At 46.2% G+C, this 24,044-nt stretch overlaps 2 protein-coding genes across 2 annotated transcripts in view; both read left to right on the forward strand.

Annotated features, from left to right (window-relative positions):
* The window catches only part of LOC126522532 (neuropilin and tolloid-like protein 2), a 246,089-nt gene that overhangs the window by 135,302 nt on the left and 86,743 nt on the right, over positions 1–24,044 (forward strand). The gene's annotated exons all lie outside the window — the stretch shown is intronic.
* Positions 15,118–17,942, forward strand: LOC129382463 (uncharacterized). Its single transcript, XM_055066458.2, has 2 exons — positions 15,118–15,577; positions 16,922–17,942. Exons 1-2 carry the CDS (start codon positions 15,324–15,326, stop codon positions 17,478–17,480), a joined length of 813 nt encoding a protein of 270 aa, XP_054922433.2. The 5' UTR covers positions 15,118–15,323; the 3' UTR covers positions 17,481–17,942.

Genomic DNA, 24,044 nt, shown 5'->3' on the forward strand with positions numbered 1-24,044 from the left:
GCGTTCGCGTCGGAATGAGTTTTGCCGCTCGCGGTGTTCACGCCGACTCGTGGAAGTGCGATGAGGTACAAAAAAATAAGAAAAAGAAAAAAATATATAAGTGTTAGCGCCGAGCAAACACCGCAGGATTGATGTATGCTGCCGTCGACTGGTTGTACGAGTGCGTTTTTTTTTTATTTTCATTTCCACTGTGCAGAACTCGGTGCCTCTTGCGCGCGGCCTTTGCACGTTTGTGACGAATGGTCCTCGAGCATAATCAGCCTGATGCTCTGGTAGCCTAAGCCTCAGGTGAATGTGTATATACGTTTCAACGGGGGCTCCCCTGTCTTCTTCTTTTTTTTTTCTTTTTTGTGACGTTCCGCCTTCGGCTGGTATATGTGAAAGCTCAAAGGCGTAAATTATGTGCAACTCTGAAGCACATACGAATGTACTGCCACACTTATTTCAGTTGGCTTTGCCGAGTTAAATATGTTAGCATCAGGAGTGTCAAAGTGGAAGAAAGTGTCTGTAGAGACAGAAAGGGGGTGGCACAGCTTAGAAGAGCGCGTGTGTGTGTGTGTGTGTGTGTGTGTGTACACACACACACACGCACGCACGCACGCACGCACGCACACGCACACGCACACGCACACGCACGCGCTCAACGTGGGGTTGAATGCCAAGGAGGCCTGAAATATATGCGCGTGGAAAGTTTCAGATGAAAATATGCGCCCTTTCTTTTTCATCGAGTAATTTTATAAACTTCACTTCCTGCAAGGCCACATTGGTTACTTTTGCGACAGTGTTGATTTATCGTGACGTTTGCTACAACCATCTCCGACGCACAAAAAAAACATGGTTTAACTCATTTAACGCAATAATATGAAGTGGTCGCAAAATAGATATTTAGCTAATACTGCGTGTAGGGCGACATCGATCCGATGAACGGTCACGGACATAAAACTATTAAAAATATGAGGAGGCAGGACAGAAGGCACGATAAATACTTGGGCAATTTAATAACTTGGTTCAATTGGCGTGCAGGTAAAAATAAACAATAATGAAACATTTCATACATTTAAGGAGCATTTAAAAAGAAAAACACTAAACTATGCAGGAAGAACGCACAAAAATAACACGACACAAATGCATACGTAGACGCGCTGGGTAGTGGGGTGTATGTGGAGCCCATACATCAGAAATGCAGATATTTTAAACACGAAAAATGGACGTCATTTCTGAGTCTGGTCGTATAACTCAGCTATTTCTACAGTGGAGACGCAGACGCCGAGTTGCAACATGGCTTTGCAGAGCGAGTCTGAAAAGCCTATAATAGCGTGCAATGACCCCTGACAGCTTTAGCATTTAGACTGAAATCATATTGTATAGAGGCGCTTCGAGGATCTTTTTTTGTTCACTGCAATTGAGACTTGTACTCACTGAAAAGCGCTTATACAAATTCTTTTTTAGGTCTGCTCGGTTTATTAAGTTTTCGACATCTCGCAATTAGCATTCGCTGTGTTGCAGAAGTTACGGAGACACACTGAGTAATTTTTCCGTCAAAAGATGTGGGGGCGAGCTTCACAGGCCTAAGTGCCCGGAATCGCAGATAGTTAACCCCCGTTGCGACTACCAGATGGTATAGAATCTCGATTCACTACTCACTGACTAATAAGGTTGGCACGATCTATAGGGTTCGTTCGGCGGTTTAGGGAAGCACTGAATGCCAACCGCCAAGGCTTTGATAACTCGCTGGGGAATCATTTGGCGCTTCATTGTGTTCATTGTCCACACATAAAACGGCCTCGGCAAACATTAGGAGGTCGGAGCAAACTACGTATCCATTCGGTTTCCTATCTAAACTCTTTGTAACCAACAATGTACTGGCTAGTGATGTTAAAGCGAGTTTCACCTTGCTTATCTTCATCGCTTATAGTAAAACGCGTAATTTAGCAAGAGCTTGCGAGTGGCAGTCTGTCACGTGATGTGGTGGGTGAACAAGTATGTTTACCCAAGTCAGAAGGTAGCCAGATTACGAGGAGAACATGTTCAGAAGAATACAAGCGAATTTGAGCTGACTTGGCAGAAATTCTCAAGTCGGGGATACCAACTTAGCGATATTCTTGAGAAGTGTTTATTTGAGCCAGCCTCTCATTGCTATGTACTGGTTGCCTAAGAGAGAAAGAGTAGAAGGCATCAGTCATGATGTCAACCCCTTCTACCTGCATATTCTATGAAAAAGGAAGGTATTATAATCGCTAATTTCTTCCACAGACCCAACGTAAGTTAGGCCTCATATCAATAGATATGACTCTGTTAGATTGCAGTAGCTGTATGAAGTTGGCTGCCACTTGCTAATGTATGCATTTGCTGTACTTTAAATGTCCAGTGCATAAAGAATTGAACACTTTGTCACATGGTTTATTTTATGGGGGCTTTGTGTGCTCGAGCCCGATCAAAGCAAGATGTCTTCCCGAAGTATAAACGCAGAATGAGAATCAACGGTGCTTTGCAAGCTACGTTGGCAGTAACATGGAAAATATTTTCGCTTGGCTGTTACAACGGACGTGCATGCAGAATGTTACCATTGCACTTGCTATCATTCGGTGTTCAATCCTCGTTGATAGGCTATCACAATACTACCAACGGAGTGTTGCCCATGCATTGAGCCCACATTTAGCTCCTTCTTGTTACTGGTGGTTATCTCTTTATCGTCTTAGTCTTTCTACACATACATATTCATTGCATGTGCAATAGGGCTCTAATAGCTTACTGTATTGCCACACGTTCCCTGTATTTGCACGCTTTGCGGATGCCAACCGAATAGCCAGTTATTCCTTTCCATCGAGTTTACAAAACAACAGCACGTAAGCATGCCTCGGCCAAAGAAGCACCAAATACATTCAAGATTATGAATAGCCCCTGCCACGTACGGGTCACGATGGCTTCAAGAGCAAATGGCCAGGCAAGTTCTTAAGCAAACACACGAGGACTTTATCACGCTTACAGCATCAAGGTACAACAAAGCAATATTTCATCAAGCGTACGAGTATAGTTCTTATAAGTTGTTCCTGGTGAATGCGCAGTACAGCAGCGTCACGCCACTTTCGTTATCGCAATAAGGCGCCGAACGTGCGCCAAACACGACGGACACCTTGCATTTGTTCTCGGTAAGCTCCTGTTATAGTGTTTCCACTTCATTGTAAGCTGCCAAACAGCTGGAGCAGCAACAGCGACAGCAACAATGACGATGGCGATGTCGACGACTAAGTTCTACATTTTAGAAGCAACGTTGAGGCAATTTGGTTTAAATTTTTCCACTTTAAGTATTCTTTCGCTAGGAGCCTCCTTCCTTGAAAACTACCAAAGGGATGTTTGCTCAGCCGTGGAGGAATTCATAGTTTTGTCCAGGCGACTCTCTTAAATCCTTCAAACGTTATTTTTCTCCGTTTCAACCTCACACTTTTACCAATTTTTGTATTAACGGCATCTTCCTAATACCATCGAAATCTTGGCCAAACCCCCACAGCGGGTATGTGCCGTCGCAGAAGGATATCCTATTCTATCCTATTCTATGTTTCTTGTGCGTGTCGGCAATATCCCATCGGAGAAGTGCTGTGACCTGAGGGGCGACTCAAACGTTGAGGCCAGAAGCAGAGACGAAAGTACGCGCTGAGCTTCGGAAACAGCGGGAGCTCGATCCGCTCCCGTTTTTTCTATTGTTCTATTCTCATGGCCGTTGCTGTCGTATAACTTCCCCGCTGACAGTCTCGATCTTTAGATTCCGCTGTATCCAGTTTCCGCTCTCTCTCTCTCTCTCTTTCTCTCTCTCAATGGCTTGAATCGCTTCGGCGCGATTGGCCAGCCCTTCGTGCGTTGGCGAAGGCGGACGAAAACGGCCGGCTTCAGCGCGCATCCTGTTTCCGCGAGATGGATTCTTCTGTTCATTTTTCATTTAATATGAATTGTTGCGAAATCTCGCTCTTACGCAAACCAAAAGTGCGCCTTTCATATCTAGTTTCGCAACAATGTTACGTTCTGCACGCGGTGAGGGGGCGTTATACTCAGGCTCACTAACTTAGTTCAGTGCAGCAAAAACTATGGCGCTCGTGTCCACTAGTCAGGAGCCAACTGGGTGTTCCATAGAATGGAAGGCAGCTCGCCCAGTGTGTGCTACTAATCTTGCCATGAAGTTTTTATTTTTTCGTCGCATGAAGTTCTGAGAAGGAGAGCCATCCTTCAAACATTCCACTCAAAATTTCGGCACGCTTTAGGAAAACTTTGAAACCCGCTAAAGATGCTCTCAGTGAGTGAGTGAGTGAGCGAGTGAGCGAGCGAGTGAGTGAGTGAGTGAGTGAGTGAGTGAGTGAGTGAGTGAGTGAGTGAGTGAGTGATGTCAGTTCAAGTCAGTTTTACAAATGGAGGTCTCGAAGTGAGAACCATCTATACGGTTATTTCTTGCGCTATGGAGAGTTATGAGGTACGAGGTTACGCATACAACACCAAGCGCTCAAATACCTCCCCAACCTAAGTAAGAAAAGTTTTTCTTGTAGTTCCGGTTCTTCCTGACTCGCGAATCATAACTGCTAAATCTATGAGGCGAATTAGGATAAGCGGACCACACATAAAAAAATCGATCGCCTTAAATATTGCTGACTGTATTGGAAACCGTTGTATACCTCTAAATTTGTTGTTAGTTTCCCCTCGAATTTGCTGCACTATTCTCGTGCCAATCTCGATTCGCGCTGAAATAGATATATTTAGCAAGGCTGCGGCTTCCGATATCGACTGCAGACCTATGGAAAACGGACTTCCGGTGTGTTCGAGGAAGTGAAACAATGAAATGCGCGTTAGTAGAAGCTAAAAAATCTACTCAAATATCAAGAAGTTCGCTTGCCTTGCTTCGTAGACATGTGTCTATTTTCAGGAATCCGCTAGAATTTCTGTCAAAAAGAGAAAGTGATTTTTTGTCACCATTGAACAAACGTGAGAAACAAAACCCTCCCCATTACCCCTCCATCCCGCGCGCGCGCGCGCGCGCGCGCGCACGCACCCACACACACGGAGAGAGAGAGAGAGAGAGAGAAAGAAGTTACTTCTGTAAAGAACATGCTTTTTTTCTTGTTTTCTGTTTAGGCAATGCAATCTGCTAAAAAAACGCATTACTTACATTTTTACTGTTCGCTTTTTTACCACTCATTGTAAGGACAAAAGATTATACGGGCTTATGCTGAATTCCTTGCGGGGAATTATTCATTGTTGCTCCTGGCTCACGCGTAAAGCGACGAATCAAATTTATTATCCACCGCAGAGGACGAAAATATGAGTGCAGAGAAAGATGTCCGGTGGGTCGTAAAATAGTATCTCGTGAGGGAAACTTCTTTGTGTTTCCTATCATTTTTCTTTGTTCCACTCATTCAATTTCACAGGATGTTGCGGATTGCAATGTAGGAGGGAAGTCTTATACAATAAGGAAACCAACCACCTTGCTAACACAATTTTATATATGAACCATTGCGGACTCCATCACCTCCACGGTGTCGGTGGGAAAAAAAAATATTTTGTTTTACGCTGTCATTGGTAAAAAAAAATGGCACTTTAATTAAGCCTGAGACACTTTGCTACTACAAACACCAGTGCGGATTCAGCCGTCTTCACGCTAGCTTGCAATAAAGTAACGTTAAAATTTATTTATTAATGAGGTAGGAAAGAAATTTCCCCAACCAAGTAAGCTAGACCGAGCAAAAAAAAACGACACAACTTTTAGCGGTGCTTGCACACAACTATTTTGTAACAATTTAGCAAAGGCACAGCTGACAGGCCTTTGTTAAAAGCAGAGTTCTGGACAGGAAGGCAAGAATGTGAAATGGTACGTCGCTCAGGAAGAAGCAGGACCAGGTCATTAGCAATGGCCATGATGAACACGTTTCGAACTGCATTTTTTCTCAGCATATGCTATTTGCTTTACAGTTACGCTTTTGCACTTACTGTTACTACTTGTGCAGACTAGATCACAATGCGTTTGGAATTTCGATTGCTGCTGATGCATAAAATAAAAGAAAAGTCGTAGTCATTACGAATATCCAGAATGAGTGGTGTTGTCAGAAAACGAACAAAAATTTCTGCTCTCAATTAGGAACGGCCCTTATAGCACGACCGCTGCACTATCGGCGTTTTAGCGTGGAGCACTCTGACGTGGAATTTGCTGCCGCGTCAGGTTCACCATAACTTCGGGACGTAGCAGTGAACGTGGACACTCGCTAAAACTTCTTATCGAATTCTTCACTCACATAAATTTTCTGTTTACTTGCATTTGTTCACTTAGCATAATTCAAGATAAGCTTGATGACTTAACGTTGCCTAAACGTGGAGTAATCACTGAACACATTTCGATGTATTCGTATGTGAAAGTAGACACCTTGCAGCTCGAGAGTTTCGTTAGAGATCTGCATGACATTTCCGTTTCACAAACGTGTCGTCAATATGTCGGAACAAAACAATTCGACATGCGCGGTTCACTGTCATGATCGAAGAGCTGACCTGAACCGTGGTCATGCCCTGACGAGCAGACGTGTGCCGCGTGCGCCATTCGCAATTCTTTAGTGGGTACCAAACTTTTGAACTGGTTCTGAATGACATCACGTGTCTTGTCTCCCCTCCCCCTGTATTCTGCTTCGTCTTTAACTCAATGATGTCCGGCCGTTTTGTTTTTATATGCATACATAGAACACTTGTGTGGACACTTTGAAAGAATAGAAAAGCGGACGAGTTGAAAGCAGTTCATATTGTGCAGCGAACAAACTGACAACGGCAACGAAAAACACTCCGTCGTGATGGATGCTCATCCATCATGACTGTGCTTTCCTTGCTGGTGCCCGTGTAAAGGGACAGTCTTTGTGTGCTTGTGGTGTGTTCACGTGTGTACAGGGCTCGTTGATATTTTAACACGATATTGTTAAGGGCCCCGTGTCGCAGAAAATTCGACCTCGACATCGGCATCGGTGGCTTTGTTTGTAATGGAAAAAATCGTCACGAAGCACGCAGCCCCTCCGCGTGGTGCATAGGCGTTACTGTACTAATTCAATTTCTCCAAGTAAAATGCGTCGGAAAATTTCTAAAGCCGGACTTACACGCAACCCACAGACATACTAGCGTGGGATTACAATTTGAATATACGAGAAAACATAATTCTGTTACGCGGAACTCAAACACAAGCTCCTTTTCCAGCTGCCTTTTGAAGTCTATCTTAGTGACCGCGTATTATGGCGTGTCCGATATGATGGCTCGGTTTTCAAACGTGAAATTGTAGAATTTGATAAATTCACTAAAAAGCTTAATTTTTATTCTATATATTTATTTACGTACTCTCAAGGCCCGGATACATTAACTAAATTATGTGTTTTTCACCTGCCAAAACCACGGTAATATTTTGAGGCACGTCGTAGTGGGGCAGTCCCGAAATTTGGACCACCTGGGGTTCTTTAACGTGCAGCTAAATCTGAGTACACGGGTGTTTCCGCATTTCGCCCACATCTAAATGCGGCCGCCGTGGCCGGGATTCAACCCCGCGACCTCGTTCTTAGCTGCCCAACACGATAGCCACTAAGCAACCACGGCGGGTCCGGATACATTATAGAGAGGAGTGATGCGTACGTATGTATGTACAGAAATACTTGTAGCTGGGCTAGTTGGTAAATACATCTCGATAACTTGATTAAGAGTGGAGGAGAACGCCATACAAACACACCAGAAAACGCGCTCACACAAGGCTGTTTTTTCGCAGTTTTCATGCTAATTTCTACTAATCTGAGGGATCCCCGCGAACGCTGCAGCATTACCCAAATAATGAACTAGGAAGTTCTCACCGCCTTTACCGCTCTGAGCTTACGCTCTTGTCCGTTTATGGCAGGTCGCAGATTGCATGTATTTTTTGTAAGCACGTAATTTTGCGCTTCAAGTTTTACAACGACTAGGTCTTTCTTCTCTTGTTCGAGCTGTTTAATATGCCGCCGGGCGAACTTTCGAATAAGAAAGAAGAAACAAGAAAAAGATCGCGTAGGTGTGCTACATAGCATTTAGTGTTAGAAAACTGTATAGACATAATGGTGAGGCGTGTTTCTAAGCGAAATAACGTAACCTAAGCGGAGTAGCAGAGATTTAATAGTCTGCTCAGCTGCAAACCGCTCCAGTAGAATATTCGTTTGGTCGGGAATTTTGTATATAATACTAAGTTGTTGCGCAAATAAATGCCGATTCTGAGTCTTTGTATTGGTCGAGTTCATTTGTAAGCAATCGGTTCAGAAGCGAAGAATTAATACCGCAGCTTGAGGGCTTCTCTGTCTGGTATGGAGTGTGATAAAATAGCCATGTGTGCGAATAGAAGGTGGTAGGAAGTTGCCCGGAGTCTTGCGGGATCAACGGCGGATTCCTTGGCGTGCCACGGATATCAGGCATTCCAGTCGTCAACCCCGTAGGCCCATCCTTCGCCTTGTGCTCGAGCAACACGCAACCGCTATCTCCACTGAGATTTTGCTGCGCGCTCTCATCACCTTCGCCTTGGTGCAAAACGACGTCATTTCATTGTCGTTCGCGGCAGCTTGGATAAATCAGTATATCGCTGGCGTCGCCATCCTGTGTCTGCAATTTCTGTTGCGCTCTTGCACCTATAATTGCGGGCGCTTTAATGTGTGCTCAGACATCTCAGGGGGTATGCTGAAAGTGCTAAGATTGGTTTGAGACCTTGTAGTATATTTCGTCAACACTCATTGACTTGAGTTTCCTTCTTCCTATAGCTCTTCGTTGTTCTGAGCTGTATTTCTCCACGTCGCTTAACCTCGGTAAACTATAGCCTCGGGCTGCGTCTCAGAATCATTCCACTATTGTTACTCATAAACCTAACACCTGAGATACTCTCCACGCTCGCCCTTTGGGCGAACATTTGCCTTTTTTACCACCTCTGGAACCCCGATGTGAATTGTAGATAGAGTAGTTACTCATCCACCGAATTATTAACAGTATAGGCTATTATGAAGTTTCTATCGGGGTGTTTGTATTCGTAAGATCTACGAGAAATCTCGGCAGCTTGTGGTGTCGCAGCCGACCCTGCGGAGGTTCGTCCATAGTTTACATACTTGGGCTATTGTGACATAGAACAGTGTATCCCCTCGTGAATTCGTAAAGCGGTGCACGGCACCGTTCAGAGAACAAAAAAAAAAAGGAGATGGGAGATCATCATTCGAGAGCGCCGTTTTCACGCTGATGGCGACGTTATAAAGCGGAAAAATTTGAACCGACAAAATTGGAATGAGAGGCAGATTCTTTACGAAGCTATCCACGTGCCAGGCGAGAAACCTTCTTAATTTCAAAAATACCAACTTGCGCACGTTTCGATTTGAAGCGTTCGGTGCTAAGCTCGGTCTAGTGAAAGACCGAGTGTGCAAGATAAAGACAGCAGGCGTGTACAAGTGCTGAACCAATTGGATGCGCGTGCGTCCGGGTCACTTCATAGCTTGAAAGCAACCTCGTTCAGCTCGATTAATAAAGAAAAGAGAATAATATGCTAGAACAAGAGAGAAAGATGTCGTCGTAAAACTGGAAGCGCGATACTGCGTGCCTTAAATAAAAAAGAAATGACAAACGCCTCGCGTCTCCAGTGCCCCCCCCCCCCCCCCCCCCCAAATAAAGGAAGAAAACAATGGGCACGGCGGGTGTTTGCCACCCATGAAAACTGAAAAGGCCGAATTTCAGCGGCGAAGCGAAAAACGTGTCTTTCTTTTGCATGCGCCGTTGGTCGCGGTGGCAGCACCTTTTGCATTTTTGCGTGAGGTGCTGAAATTTTCACCGATAAGCCTGCGGCTTTACGGATGGAAGAGCGCATATTCGCTGCCACCACTTTCGGTCGTAGTAATACAAGAGCCGGCTACACGTTAGGCGCGTTTCTGCGTGAATTCTCGCATTTTGAGTCCGCAGCGGCGCACTCAGCTACCGACACAGTATGTAGAACGTTCCAATTTGCTTACGGAACTTCGTCGTCGGCAGCACGGTAACGATGACAACAACGATAAAATTTTGTTGACGTTTTGTCAAGAGGAACTAGCTTGATATTCGATATTATTATTTATTTATTTCGAAATGCATTATAGGCCCTCTTGCGAAGATGTTGCAGAAGGGCTTGGGAGGGGGCTGGATAGTACAGCGGTTTCACTATAAATAGAAACAACAAAAAAACACAGGCAAAGCAAATAGAAATACATGGCAAACGCTATCGAACATGAGCAGTAGTTATTTACAGTTCCGTGCGGAAAACCAAGAAATGCAGGTAAAGATACGGCAACGAGCTAAGATGCTGAAGTTAAGATATTGTAGGCAAATTGATAAGCATCGGTCATAATAATGGCAATATTAGGTACGTTTTTACATTTTGTCGCACTCCTTGGCGCATTCTAGCTATCGGATGATGCCTTTCCCCTCGTTTTGGACGTTTCAATTGTAGTAAGTCGACCACACTTTCACCTATCTTTCTGAACATCATAAATCACCTACTTTTACAAGCACGACCTAAGAAAGTTGCTCTTATTTTTTTTTTTCGTAAATACGGGTGCCTATCTCCTTCCCTTTATGTATTGAGATTCATCCAAGTTTTTTTTTTTCCTTCTTTATTCCACTGCGGTATTGTCAGATGAATATGACCCATATACACATAATGTTCTTACGCTAGAACTCATCGTAAGAACATATGCCATCCGTTTCTGATATTGCACATATTATTAGTGAAGACAGCCAGCCCCCCCCCCCCCCCCCCCCCCCCCCCATTGGCAAAAAGCACTTACGAACAACAAAGGTTTGTCAATGCCGCCGCTGATACTTAGCACTAAAATTTGAAACGACTGCTCTGCATGACTTCCATTCATACAGGCAGTATCGCAAGGCAATTAATAAAAGCACAAAAATCATCGGAATAACTAAAAGAAAAATTGTGACGACGAGTCAGCTACGGCTTACGCCCTTTCTATCACGGCCTTCTGAGGCGTGGCAGTCGCGCTGACTTCTAGTGAGCACCAACGACATTGCTTACGAGCGCAGGAAGAGGCCTTCGAAATCATCGGTCCATAGGACGATTCGACGGCTATACCAATCTGTGCGGTGCTTCACGAGCAGCGGCATTGGCTTCACGGCGGAATGCTCGAAAGGCATCGCGAAACAATTTTGCTTTCATTCGAAGCTGGGAGAAGAAATTACGTTCGCGATGGAATTCGTACGCGGAAATTCCACAGGCGGCCCATCGCCAAACCAGACTTTTCGGGCCGCAATTGCGAGCCAGCAAGACTCGTGCCGTTCCCCATTAAACCGGGGCTGTAATCCACAAAGCAGATTGCGTGCGATAACCGCTCTTGCGAGAGGTCGCCCTTCAATCGTTATAACGGACATCGCAATATCGTTGGCGACCTGCAAATTAACGCCTCTTTCCACGCATAGTCCATCGAGAACGAAATGACTTGGTGCAAATATTGAAAGAGTAAAACCGTGAGTTCGTTTATTTAAGAATGATAAATAAGACAGCATACAGTGGATGCGTAGCGCGTTGCAGACGAGGACTCGCAGCAGTTAATCTTGAAGCTCGTGACCGTTCTTACACAAGGCATGTGATCCACAGCGCATACTAAGCCAGAACAAAAACCGAAACAACTTTAACAATTTTAGCAACCTTTCGGCTCATTAATCGACAAACACTCAGAGCACCCAACCATATTCCGCATATGTGTCACTACTATGGAATGCTAACTTTTCAGCAGACGAGGAAATCGATGCTGTCTTAACACGTCTGTGTTACGAACGTATTAAGCTCTTTAGTTGCCTCTACTTCATCCCGCGCTAACTGGTTTCCGCTTCTTGCAATTTTTTTTTCATTGATGCGGCATGGACTCGCAGACACAATCCTTGCGCAAGCCAGCCAGCCGTTCAATGCTGACATATATGCGCGCGCGGGCAGCCTATAATTTAGGCAGCGGCCTGCCTATCTGCCCCACCCATAAGCGCGAACCACGGGGGTGTTCTGGGGTCCGAGCTCCCTCCGAAGTTTTCTGGTGCACGGCGGCAGAGCCCCCCCCCTCCCCCTCCCTCCCCTGTAGTGTAATTAATAGAGTTTTGCTACCCACATCATCTGAGGTTTCTATTGAGTTGCCTCAACCTTCTCACTTAAAATTTCATTGTACAGCTAAAAGGTAACTGCATCATTGTTGGCGCCGACAAGCACGTGTTTTATTTATATATCCGCTTTATTTCTCAAAATGCTGACACTAGGAGGACAAACGCCTTAGAAGCACCAGCGGTGGCTACCTCATCGCTGTTTCGCCAGAAAAGCGAAGCCATGTTAGTGATAGCGAAGTATAAGACAGTTACAGGAAGGAAAGTGCGGCCCGTGTAAGGGCCCCGCCCCTTGACAGTCTATATAAATAAAAGAAAAATCTAATGGAGAAGCAATCGCGTTCGGTGCGAGAAAAAGATTTCATGCTCGTATCTTTGTGCATTAAAACTCTCGCCAGGAATTACATGGCTTGTTCCAGCGATGTGCATTTGTGCGACTTAATATGCACAACATACCGATATCCCCCTAACGTGTTTAACTGAACGCGCTTGTAGCATGGCTCATTCGAGTGACGCCAGCCTCTTGGTGATGCAAAGGGACTCAGGCTGTAAAAATGAACCGTGTTGTTCTATTATGAGGTCTTGTAACTGTTGCTAGAAGGCCGTCACTTCAGGGAACAATTCTTGGAACTCACACGTAGTTGCTTTAAGTGCAACGGTTATTAACATATATATATATATATATATATATATATATATATATATATATATATATATATATATATATATATATATATATATATATATATTGTTAATCTTTGAATGCGCTCAAACATTATCGTAATTGTTACAGCAGTTTCTGTTGTTTCCTGTTGCTTAGCACGCGCAGTAAACCCTTTGCTTGTAGAACGGTCACGAGGTTAAAAATATAACCTGCTGCAAATTAGCTCCAAGTGCGTCCTGCCACTTTTATTTTTTTGCCTCGTACGCAAGGTGATATAAGTGTGCTGCTCGAAATGACTCCCCACCAAGCAGAAATCGCTCTCTTAGGGAAGGCAGTGTGTACGCCACAGTAAAGAGACCAATATTTCAAAGCTCCTCGCCAATGACGCAGCACCACACACAAACTAAAGAAAAGGAAAACGATCCAACAAGGAAGTCCACGCAGAGAAGGCGCCTTCGCTAGCGCAATCGCCAGTCCACGCTCAAGATGTTTTTCAAACGCCAAGGGCGCCAGCAATTCAAGAGCTACGTCGCGAATCGATGGCTATACTAAACAAAAAAGACCGGGAGAAGCACACTGTTCCTTGATTAAGAAGTCTCCAGCAAAGCGCGACGGCATTTGAGAGATGCGACAGCGTTGTGTGGGGGGAAAGCGGCATTTTTGCGTTCACGAATGGCAAGACTGACGCTAGCCCCTGTGGTCTCTATGTATTCATTGGCGACGGAACCCCGCCCTCCTTTGAAGTGGCAAAATGCCCGAACTCGTGCTGGCTTTTCTGGCAGCTGATGCACGTGTATAACACTTGGCTGTCGTGTCACTGAAATGTACTATTCTAGGATATTCACGCACTTCATCGGGGGCATTTCAGCATTTAGCTATGTCATGCAACGTACACGGTAGTGAAGAAACGGGCGTTCCGTATATATCTGCTGCAGCGGATGCTTGCGCTTCTATTGAGTACGTCACCAGGGAACACTGCTATCATAATAAACAGCCTCCAGGAGTAGAAGACTGTCAAACAAAAAAAAAATGAAGTGGCCCTCGAAAGAGGAATACTAAAAAAAAATATGTTCCTTGTAAATTAGGTTACTCAAATATGATTGATAGAATTTGCATCTTTCCTTGCCTTAGTTCTTTTTCTTCTCTTGCTTTCATGTTCTAACCTCGAGCTTCTTAGTCAACCCTCCATAATAGTATGAGAGGCTTGGTGTTCCGATCAATCAAGCAAGCTGTGGTGAACGCCTCACACAGACACCCCGTATGCTAAAATGCTCAGTAAGTATGTTTTGTCTCTCCCTCTCGGACAGAGTGTTGGCTATGGCGTTCCCTACAAAAAAGATTACAAAAATGTTCAAATCATCACAACATATTTTGCGCGAAACTTAATGATGGAGGACACTTCAACCGAGCGGCAGAAGGGAAGGGAATGGCGTCTCCAACACGATGGCTTTCTGGCGGTGTCAGAGGGGAAGAAGTGGGGAAGAACAGAGAAAAAGAAAAGGGTCTATAAACGACCGTCTTTGCTTCAGACAAGCCGAGGGAAAACGCAATTCTTATCGAACCAATTCGCTATTTCTCTATACTCTAAAACTGTTTTCTCTTTCGGGACCTCTGCATTAGACTTTAATAACAGGAATGTATGCATGGCCATCCGTGACTTCGTTTCATATACTTATTTATTAATTATTGATACTTCACAAAATCAAATCAATGTTGAGTTCATTTTAACACCTGCAAATTTGCAGGCCTTTTGTAAATGACATGTTTCTTTAAAAAAACAGCTGTTAGTTTGTCTCTTGGATATTTTCTTGTATAATTCTTGCTTTACTCGGTCTTACACTTTTTCTTAAGTTTTATCTTCCTTCCTTCGCTTACCCGCCGGCTTTTAAAGCGAATAACTTTCTTTGCCGTTTTCGCCAGTTTTTGTGGTTGGCTGGTGATCGATGGTCGGTGGTTGGACTCGGCAATGAAAACGTTCGTTCGCTCGCTCGTTCTTTTCGTTTTCTTTGGTTCGTTCGGGCTATTCGCTTACATTGAGAATCATCGTTGGCGGTTTCTTTTCTCTAAATTCTGGTACTTCTCGCAAGATTTGTGTACCAATAAATGCATACAGCCCTGTCTGGCGCAGGTACTACAACAGTGACATAGCGCACTTGTTCGTTATGGAACGTGTAATCTACAACATTACGCTTTAATTAGTTTGGCCACCTCGAGCATGGTTTCTCTTCAGTTTCCTGGCCTATTTCCCGTAAAGGGTAAGTGCCATTGCATAGGGAGCGAGGAAGCGATCAAGCGGGCAAGCAAGCGGCATCGACGTTACTGCAGCCGAGGCGGCTGCACGTGTGCCGGCGACAGGATCCCGGCGCGCCTATCCAACATGGCGGCGTTCCCGTGGTGGTGAAAAAGCAGGGCCGCGCGTGCGTCGTCGACGGCGGTGGGCTGCGCGTCGGGACTGCGACGGGTGCCGGCCTCTTAACGCAGACAGCGGCATCGCGGCCGAGGCGTCCAAGCGCCCGATGGCCGACGACGGGCACTCATGAGACCAGCCGAGGAGCAGGCCGACAACCGCAGCGCCGACGCTATCCACGAGCAGCGAGAACAGCTGGAACAGCAAGCCGAGACCGTCTTGTTCTCGCACGGCAGCCTGTATGCCGTCATTGCTATGCTCACGCTAGCCGTGCTCTTCTGCGCTGGCGTGCTCGCCTACAGCATCCGCAGGAACGACCTGCTGAAAGCCGAGTACCGCCGCGTCATGGAAGCCTTCGCTCTGAGGGCATCCAAGACGACTAGGTGCGTGAGCGCCGCACTTTATCTACCATTGACGCGCGGCAGTATCGGCAGCAACCGCGATGGTTGCGCCGGCAATTCGAAACCTTTGAATACGTGCGTATGGTCACTAACGGACAAGTATGCATGGAGGATGGGGGAGGGGGTACTTGGAGCGCCGTTTTCGAAGAAAATTGCTCGTTGAGCTCGCTTAATGCCAAGAGCTGCATGCAGGCACTATGACTGCGACTACGTCATAGCGTGGCGCGAGGACCTTGAGATCTGCAATCTAGGTTTTCGTCGTCGAACGCGCAACTTTTATCTTGAGGAGTACTTAAAACGCCGAGTTTCCGTTGTTACTTTCGAAACGCAAGTAGTAGTTTTCCTGTGAACAACCCCGACGTAATGAAACTGTGAGCATACCGGAGCACCAACCACTCGGATGTGAAAACTTATAACGTCAGGACCTTTGAGTCACATTATGATGCAGACTGAGCCAGCTGTGGAAAATGTTAGTGCAATACAGCTCTGATGTACAGGATTGCACGGTAAATTTTAAAGCGTAGCTCTTAGGCGCCCGTTCCTGTGGCGAGCCTCGGCGTCGGCGTAACCGAGCGAACGAACACAGCAAAAGATGAAAGCGAGCGCCCAGCGCAGTGGGGGGATGAAATGCGTGAGGAGGAAAGCGGAGTGGAGGGTGCAGCGCAACCAGGAAGCGGAAAACGCAGGAAGGTATGCCGAAAAGGGTGAGCAGGAAAGCGGAGTGCCGGCATGACCAGGCATGCGGCAAGCGCTGGCCTGGGCTTCGGACCCGCTGCGCATGCGCTTCTTCGCTCTTTGACCATGCCTGGCCCTTGCGCCAGTAAGCTCCTTTAAGCATCATTAATAGTAGAGGCTACAAAGTTGCGAAATTTAGACAAGGTTGGACTCTTAACAATCGTCGGCAGTGTACTTGAAAGGCTGAGTCAAGCCAGGATTGCCAATATACGATGGGCTGCGCACTACGGTAATGAGCCTGCATCGCGCATGCGCCCATGCAAAGTATGTTGCCGGACCTAACACTTATGTAACTAGTATATGCAGCGTAGTTATGTATTACGAAAACGGTAGCTCGAACGTGTGTACTTATAGAGCAGTCGCGATCAAGAACAAGTCTGTCGACATCGAGTTAAACATGCATGTATATGCATACGTACGGGAAGTTAATATAGAAGAGTGAAGCATATATAGCATACGTTCTCTGGTTTTATTCTTCTTCATCCCAATTTTGTAAGTCAATTTCGTGCTCAGGATGACAAGTCACCAAGTGGGCAAACACATTTCCTTAAGAGGGCTCCTTACTGTGCGATATTTGCAAACTACGCGCAGGTTCCCCACCGAGCCCGAACCGACCGAAACATCTGAAACCATGGGCCCGGCACCCAAACTCGATGAGTCCACTCAGGACGCCATCCTGCTGCTCCTGACGCGCAAGCCCATCTCGAATATACAGCACCCTAATCTAAACAAGCGCCCCACGACGAAACTCGCGGCGACTCCCGGCGGCGATACGGTTTACTACGACGACCTCGCCAGCGGCATCAAGAGGATGCCAAAGGGCACGCGGAGTGGCCGATCTACGCAGCAAAAGACTACCGCCACGCGAAACGAGACGGCAACGCGCTCATCGTCCGGTGAGCGAGCGCTCGTTGAGACAACTCTGACGCCAGTGATGACGCTAGGAACGACTCCCAAGGCAGCGCGAGGGACGGAGCTCCCGAAACTAGAAACGTCGTCGCCGGCCACATTTACGACGACCGCCAGAGCAAGAATTGCGTCCGAGGTCACGCATATCTCTGGTCTGAATTACACGGACCTCGATCGCAACAGCACGCAATCGGACGCCGACTACGGCACCGACGATGACTCGGACGATGACGACGCCTAAGGCGCGCCAAAAGCGAGCAGTTGGGACCCGTGGTTCCCGGCTTGTATTGTATACCCCGAGTTTCAATGCGACAAACACTCTGGCCCAGACGGCGGCCAAAGCGTTGGATAACAGGGAAGTTGCGAAGCTATGAATAGTGGTGCCCGCCTCCTGCACCGGGTGGTCCGTACCTCTGTGTTGCGATGGCCGAAAGCAAATTAGAACGCGCTGCATATTTCAGCCGGGCCACCACCACTACCGCCAGCCCTTGGACGTTCTTGTCGAGGAAATTTCAACCTGGAGGCGGTGACATCAAGCTAGTAATGCCGCAAGACCACGACGCGAGCTTGAGCCACCGAGGAAGAAATAGTTTCGTAAAAAGCGTTTTTCTTTTTAATGTTTCATTTTTTAGCATTCATTTTTATACGATTAGCGATCATTTCACCGAACGAGAATAAAAAATAAAATGAGAGACAACTCTTTTTTCTGTGGTTGGTACTCTTTGTTGGCTCGCGCCTGTGCGTTGAGAGAGAGATACAAATGAGAGAAAGGCAGGGAGGTTAGCCAGAGTTAAACCTGTGCGTTAATTTTCTATTAACTATATCTCGCCCATGTAGCAACACGCCAGGGAAGGTCATCGAAACATGCGCCACCACTGTTTTTTTTTTTTTTTTTTGAACATTGCATGATCACTTTATTGTTTTATTAGATAGTCCGGCCACTACTATATGTACACAGTAATCCGCACTAATAATGTTATAAAGCATTCGTTGAATTCGCACAGAGAACACGCCTTATACAGCACATAACATGTAAAATATGTATTATGGGAAGCCCCTGTAGGACGCTAATTGGCATGGAAGGGCCGTACTTGCCGCATACCTCCTGTCAATACTAACGTTGTAGAGCCCGTGGCATTATAGCTGAGGTGATTTGTCTGGTTTCCCTTTACCGAGGTGAGGTCGTGAAAGTGATGGCAGTGTAAGTACATTGATTCAGAAGCACTGAACGCATGCACCGCATGGAGGTGTTAAGATTTGAAGCACATGAACACCGTCAGTCAGATACGCCCGCTATCATTTGGCCTTCATATTCGAAACTGCCGTTAAATTTTGTTTTGCGAAACAATAAACGAACATGTTGCAGAATAGCCAGAAATAATGATAAGCACTTCAGAAGTTTATTTGCTCGTACTGTTAGCCTGTTGGCCGTTACATGGTGCGTCAGAGGCTGCACTTCCATTATCGATAAAACATTGCGCAAACATTACAACAGCCCCTAACATCACCCGCAGTACAAGAGAAAACGTGGTTTACACAAGATAAAAGCCATTACACTTAGTAAAGCAAAAAACGGGGCTAGTTGGTGGACGTTCGTGATTATATTGCGCTTAGTGTTACACTGACGAACGTAAGGGACAAGACGCGGGCCCACGTAGCGCAATATGTAGAAGCCCGATGTACTCGAAATAACATTTAGTAAAGCAATGAACGTGGCTAGTTAGTGGACGTTCATGATTATATTGCTCTTGGTATTACACTGACGAACACAAGGGACAAGAAGCGGGTGTACTTGCGCTGCCTATGTCCGCGTCTTGTCCCTTATGTTCGTCAGTGTAACACCAAGAGCAATATAACCATGAAGCCATTACACATGTAGAATATAAAGTCCGCAAAGCAAAGTGGTACGTCGCTGAGAAGGAGACTTGCTGGCACGACTTTCGGGGGGTTTATTATGTGCGATATTGATCACAGGAACTTTTTTCCGTGCAAGTTTCACGGTGGGCAGACCTCGTTACACGAACAGGGACGATCGCGTGCTTTAATTTAGGTGATTGTATCAGCTTGCGTTAGTAACGCCGTCTTTTTTATTGTGAAAGCGCGTGCTTCTTTGGCGCGCCTACTCTATATGTAGTGGGTCGAGTCCTTGTATATTAGCAATAATTAAATTTAATTCTGTGGTTGTACGTGCCATAACCACGATTCGATTATGAGGCCCGCCGTATATAGTGGGGGACGACGGATTAAGTTCGACCACCTGCGGTTCTTTCATCATCATCATCATCAGCCTAGTTACGCCCACTGCAGGGCAAAGGCCTCTCCCATACTTCTCCAACTACCCCGGTCATGTACTAATTGTGGCCATGTTGTCCCTGCAAACGTCTTAATGTCATCCGCCCACCTAACTTTCTGCCGCCCCCTGCTACGCTTCCCTTCCCTTGGAATCCAGTCCGTAACTCTTAGTGACCATCGGTTATCTTCCCTCCTCATTACATGTCCGGCCCATGCCCATTTATTTTTCTTGATTTCAACTAAGATGTCGTTTACCCGCGTTTGTTGCCTCACCCAATCTGCTCTTTTCTTATCCCTTAACGTTACACCCATCATTCTTCTTTCCATAGCTCGTTGCGTCGTCCTCAATTTCAGCAGGACCCTTTTCGTAAGCCTCCAGGTTTCTGCCCCATATGTGAGTACTGGTACCACACAGCTGTTGTACAGTTTCCTTTTGAGGGATAGTGGCAACCTGCTGTTCATGATTTGAGAATGCCTGCCAAACGCACCCCAACCCATTCTTATTCTTCTGGTTATTTCAGTCTCATGATCCGGATCCGTGGTCACTACCTGCCCTAAGTAGATGTATTCCCTTACCACTTCCAGTGCTTCGCCACCTATCGTAAACTGCTGTTCTCTTCCGAGACTGTTAAACAATACTTTAGTTTTCTGCAGATTAATTTTCAGACCCACCCTTCTGCTTTGCCTCTCCAGGTCAGTGAGCATGCATTGCAATTGGTCTCCTGAGTTACTAAATGTGAACCAAATGCACAGGGTGCGGGCTTTTTTTGTTTTTGTTTTTTTCCCATTTAGCCCCCATCCAAATGCGGCCGCCGCGGCCGGGATTCAATCCTACGCCTTCGGACTTAACAGCCTAACGGCAAAGCCACTACGCCACGAAAGCTTGTATTATTAACATACACTGTGCGTTTCCATTTTTGTTATCAACTTGAATGCAAGAAAGAATACTCGCATTCTGCGCTCTTTATAGTCGGTAAGTTCCCTCCTGACCATTGCAAGAATGTTTCTATATATAAACATAGATTAACGTGTACATAAATACTGTAGGTGTGTACTGCACTACAGTCTCTATGTGTAATGTTTTCGCCCCAACCATTCCCTTCTCATAACTAGCCGCCAAGGCTTTCAGTAAGAGGAAGCAGATGCGCATATTTCAGGCATCACAATTTTATTTAGAAGCTATTATTTGGTGGCCGGGCGTAACGCGGGTCATCGCGTGGCGTTCGGCAAAAAGACACATGAAGAAGAAACAAATTGTCATGTGGCTAACGTGGAATACATGCTGAGACATACGGATTAAAATTTCAGTATCAACAGCTAAACGACGCCGCCAACCCTCGGCCGATACTGCGCATATGTAAGTATTGCTACAACCCGGTATCCATTTTGAACGAAGGTTAATAATAGGCAGGTTGTTTCCCTTAGAATATATAAAGCCAACTGCTGCTGAGAAACGCAATAACGAATGCTGCAGGTCACCGGCGCGATGCGCCAGAGGATACGCAGCCTCTTCTAACGTCTCCTGTTGGGAAACAGAGTCAAAGATAGAAAGACACACAAAAAAAGGGAAGAAAAATGATAAAGGGATGGAGCTTGAGCGTTATGCTAGCTATGCTGCTGTGATTGCTTCTCACTGCGGACCGTAAAAACTCTCAGTTTATTTCCTCTTTCTATCCTTTATCGTTTCGGTTTTCTTTATTGAAGCAGTGATGAGGGATCCGAGATTTAAGGAGCTTACTACCAACGCAGAGCGAGGGAGGAGTCCCACAAGGAGCCCTGCTTCGTGCCTTCTCGGCGAGGATTATAAGGTGATGTCGGCAAAGTGGAGACTGCGCGTAGCGAATGCGAGTTTCGTGTACTGGCCTCAGACAACCGCGTCTCCCGCATCCATCACAGACACAGCTCTAAGCGTGTGCAAGACGCTCTGTTTTGGCTCCCATTTATAGAAAAGAAGGAAACCACACGCCTTCAGATACTGAACACACAGAGAGAGGTAAATGATGGGCAGCTGTGGGGTCGCACGTGGCACAACGTTACCGCTTCCACAAATATGAGAATGTCTTTACACTTAATGAGAGTAGCATTCCGGGCAAGTTGGTAGTTGGCAAGTTGCGCTTGGTGTATCGTCCTCTCTTACGTCCGTGTCGTTTTTTGTTGCGCAATATCATTTGAGTAATCTTTACACTACTTCGCGTTTCTGCTGTACAGTAGTAACAGCACAAAGCCCTGCCTATCTTCCTTCCTTCCTTTTTTTTTTTTTTTTTTTTTTTTGCTGAGAAGAGCTTGACGCCGCCAATTACCGATTCAGGCGAAGGAAACTTAACGCGATGCCCACGGCAGCGCTTTTAACAATGTGGAGCAAGTTCTTAATTATGGATATATAGTTAAGCTTACAATTCACTTCTTACGCAGTTGCTATACTAATAATTTCTTACTCAAGTAAAAATTCGTCGCAGTTCTTATTTTGCGTGTGCTTTTGCTATAGCCAAAAACTAGGTTATCAAACTGCTCCAATTTTATTTGATGCGGAATGACGTCTGTTTGCGCTGGGAATCCGTAAATACAACCTAATATTTCTGCTACCTATTACTGTCACTCATGCCGACCGCTGTATGAAGGCTGAAAAGCACTGAAAATTGAACTTTGCCTTCATAAGAAGAGTGCGTGCGCCTAAACAAGAATTTCCCTTTCACACTACGTGTTTGAGTGACTTTTGTTGCTTTGCCACTTTTTTAAGCCATAATATTGATTAAAGAAAGCCAGCCTGTAACAAATGCTTGCAAATATATACGTGCTACCCGCATAAAGAACGCCTGTAGCATTACAGGCACTTCGCGTCAAGGATACGTTATACTTTTATTACCACGAGATGCAGACGTGCTTTGTTTCCAGATATCTGATCTACTCTATTCGTTTTCTTATCACACAAATGAACTCTTACGCCACTTGAAGGCAAACAGAACGACGAAGATCGGCACAGCCTTTAGCGTGAGTTAGATAGGAAGACTCACTTTATCATTAACTGGGAAAATGTACAATTCCACAATTTTGTCTTGGCAACAACGTACCGCGGTTAGTATCCGCTCACTTGAAAGTATATCCGTATTTTCCTTCTATCTGCAACAGGATCGATGCTTGACCATTTATATTTCTCTATGTTATCTTCCTTTGATTAATCATCTAAGTAGTCAGGAACGAAGAACAATTTTCGCTGATATAGCGAGAGATAGAGACGCATACTACGAAGCGAAATTACGCAGAAGTCTCTCGTAATCTCAATTCGTGTGCCTGGCAGAGCCACTCCATTTGCGCCCTTTACAGAAAGAAACTCAATTTCTGTTCAGGCCAACAAAGTAATTGTAAAACAAGAAGCTTACTTTTCTTTGTGCTGGGACTGGGTTTAATGTGCAAAAGTTTCCATTTGTAGTTTCCATTGAGGCAAGCCGGAGGGTGTCAAGGTGATAAGAACGGGAACCGCTTTCATAACAGCTCCTGCTTCAGCAGGCCAAACTGCGCTTGTGAAAAGGAAATAAGGCCTCGGCTCCAAATCGCATTAGGAGCCGTTTTTTCTCCCGCGCTTCTTATCAGGACGCTGTGGAAGTTTAGACACCTTCTTTTCTTTAACCTCATCTGAAAAATGAAATTGCGCGCCAGAAACATCAAGCCAAACCAAAGCCAGCGTTATGAACATTTTGTGTTGTAAGGCCTTTAATGATAGAAACGAGGCAGAAGTTTCTTAAAAGCTGTGGCTTTACACCTTCTGGCACAGTGTTACGCGTAAACATGTAAGCAAGTGACAGCAGACGTCTGCTGGGAAAGTAAAAAAGGCGTCGGGCCTAATGGTGTGCGCGTGTGCGTGTGTGCGCGTGTGCGTGTGTGCGTGTCCGCGTGTGCGCGTGCGTGCGCGTGTGTGTGTGTATGTGCGTGTGCATGTGCGTGTGCGTGTGTTGCGTGTGTGCGTGTGCGCGTGTGTGTGTGTGCGTGTGCGTCTGTGTGTGTGTGTGTGCGTGTGCGTGTGTGTGTCTGTGTGCGTGTGCATGTGCGTGTGCGTGTGCACGTGTGCGCGCGTGTGCGTGTGCATGTGCGTGTGCGTGTGCACGTGTGTGCGTGTGCGCCTGCGTGTGCGCGTGTGCATGCGTGTGTGCGTGTGCGCGTGTGCGTGCGTGTGTGTGTGTGTGTGCGCGTGCGTGTGTGTGTGCGTGTGCATGTGTGCGTGCGTGCGCGCGTGTGCGCGTGTGCGTGTGTGCGTGTGCGCGTGTGTGTGTGCGCGTGTGTGTGTGCGCGTGCGTGTATGCGTGTGCGCGTGTGTGCGCGTGCGTGCGCGCGCGTGTGTGTGTGTGTGTGTGTGTGTGCGTGTGCATGTGCGTGTGCGCGTGTGCGTGTGTGTGTGTGCGTGTGCGCGTGCGTGTGTGCACGTGTGCACGTGCGCGTGTGCGCGTGCGTGCGCGCGCGTGTGTGTGTATGCGCGTGCATGTGCGTGTGCGTGTGTGTGTGTGCGTGTGTGTGTGAAAGA

The sequence above is a fragment of the Dermacentor andersoni genome, chromosome 6 (assembly GCF_023375885.2).
Source record: "Dermacentor andersoni chromosome 6, qqDerAnde1_hic_scaffold, whole genome shotgun sequence".
In the NCBI taxonomy this organism is placed as follows: domain Eukaryota; kingdom Metazoa; phylum Arthropoda; class Arachnida; order Ixodida; family Ixodidae; genus Dermacentor; species Dermacentor andersoni.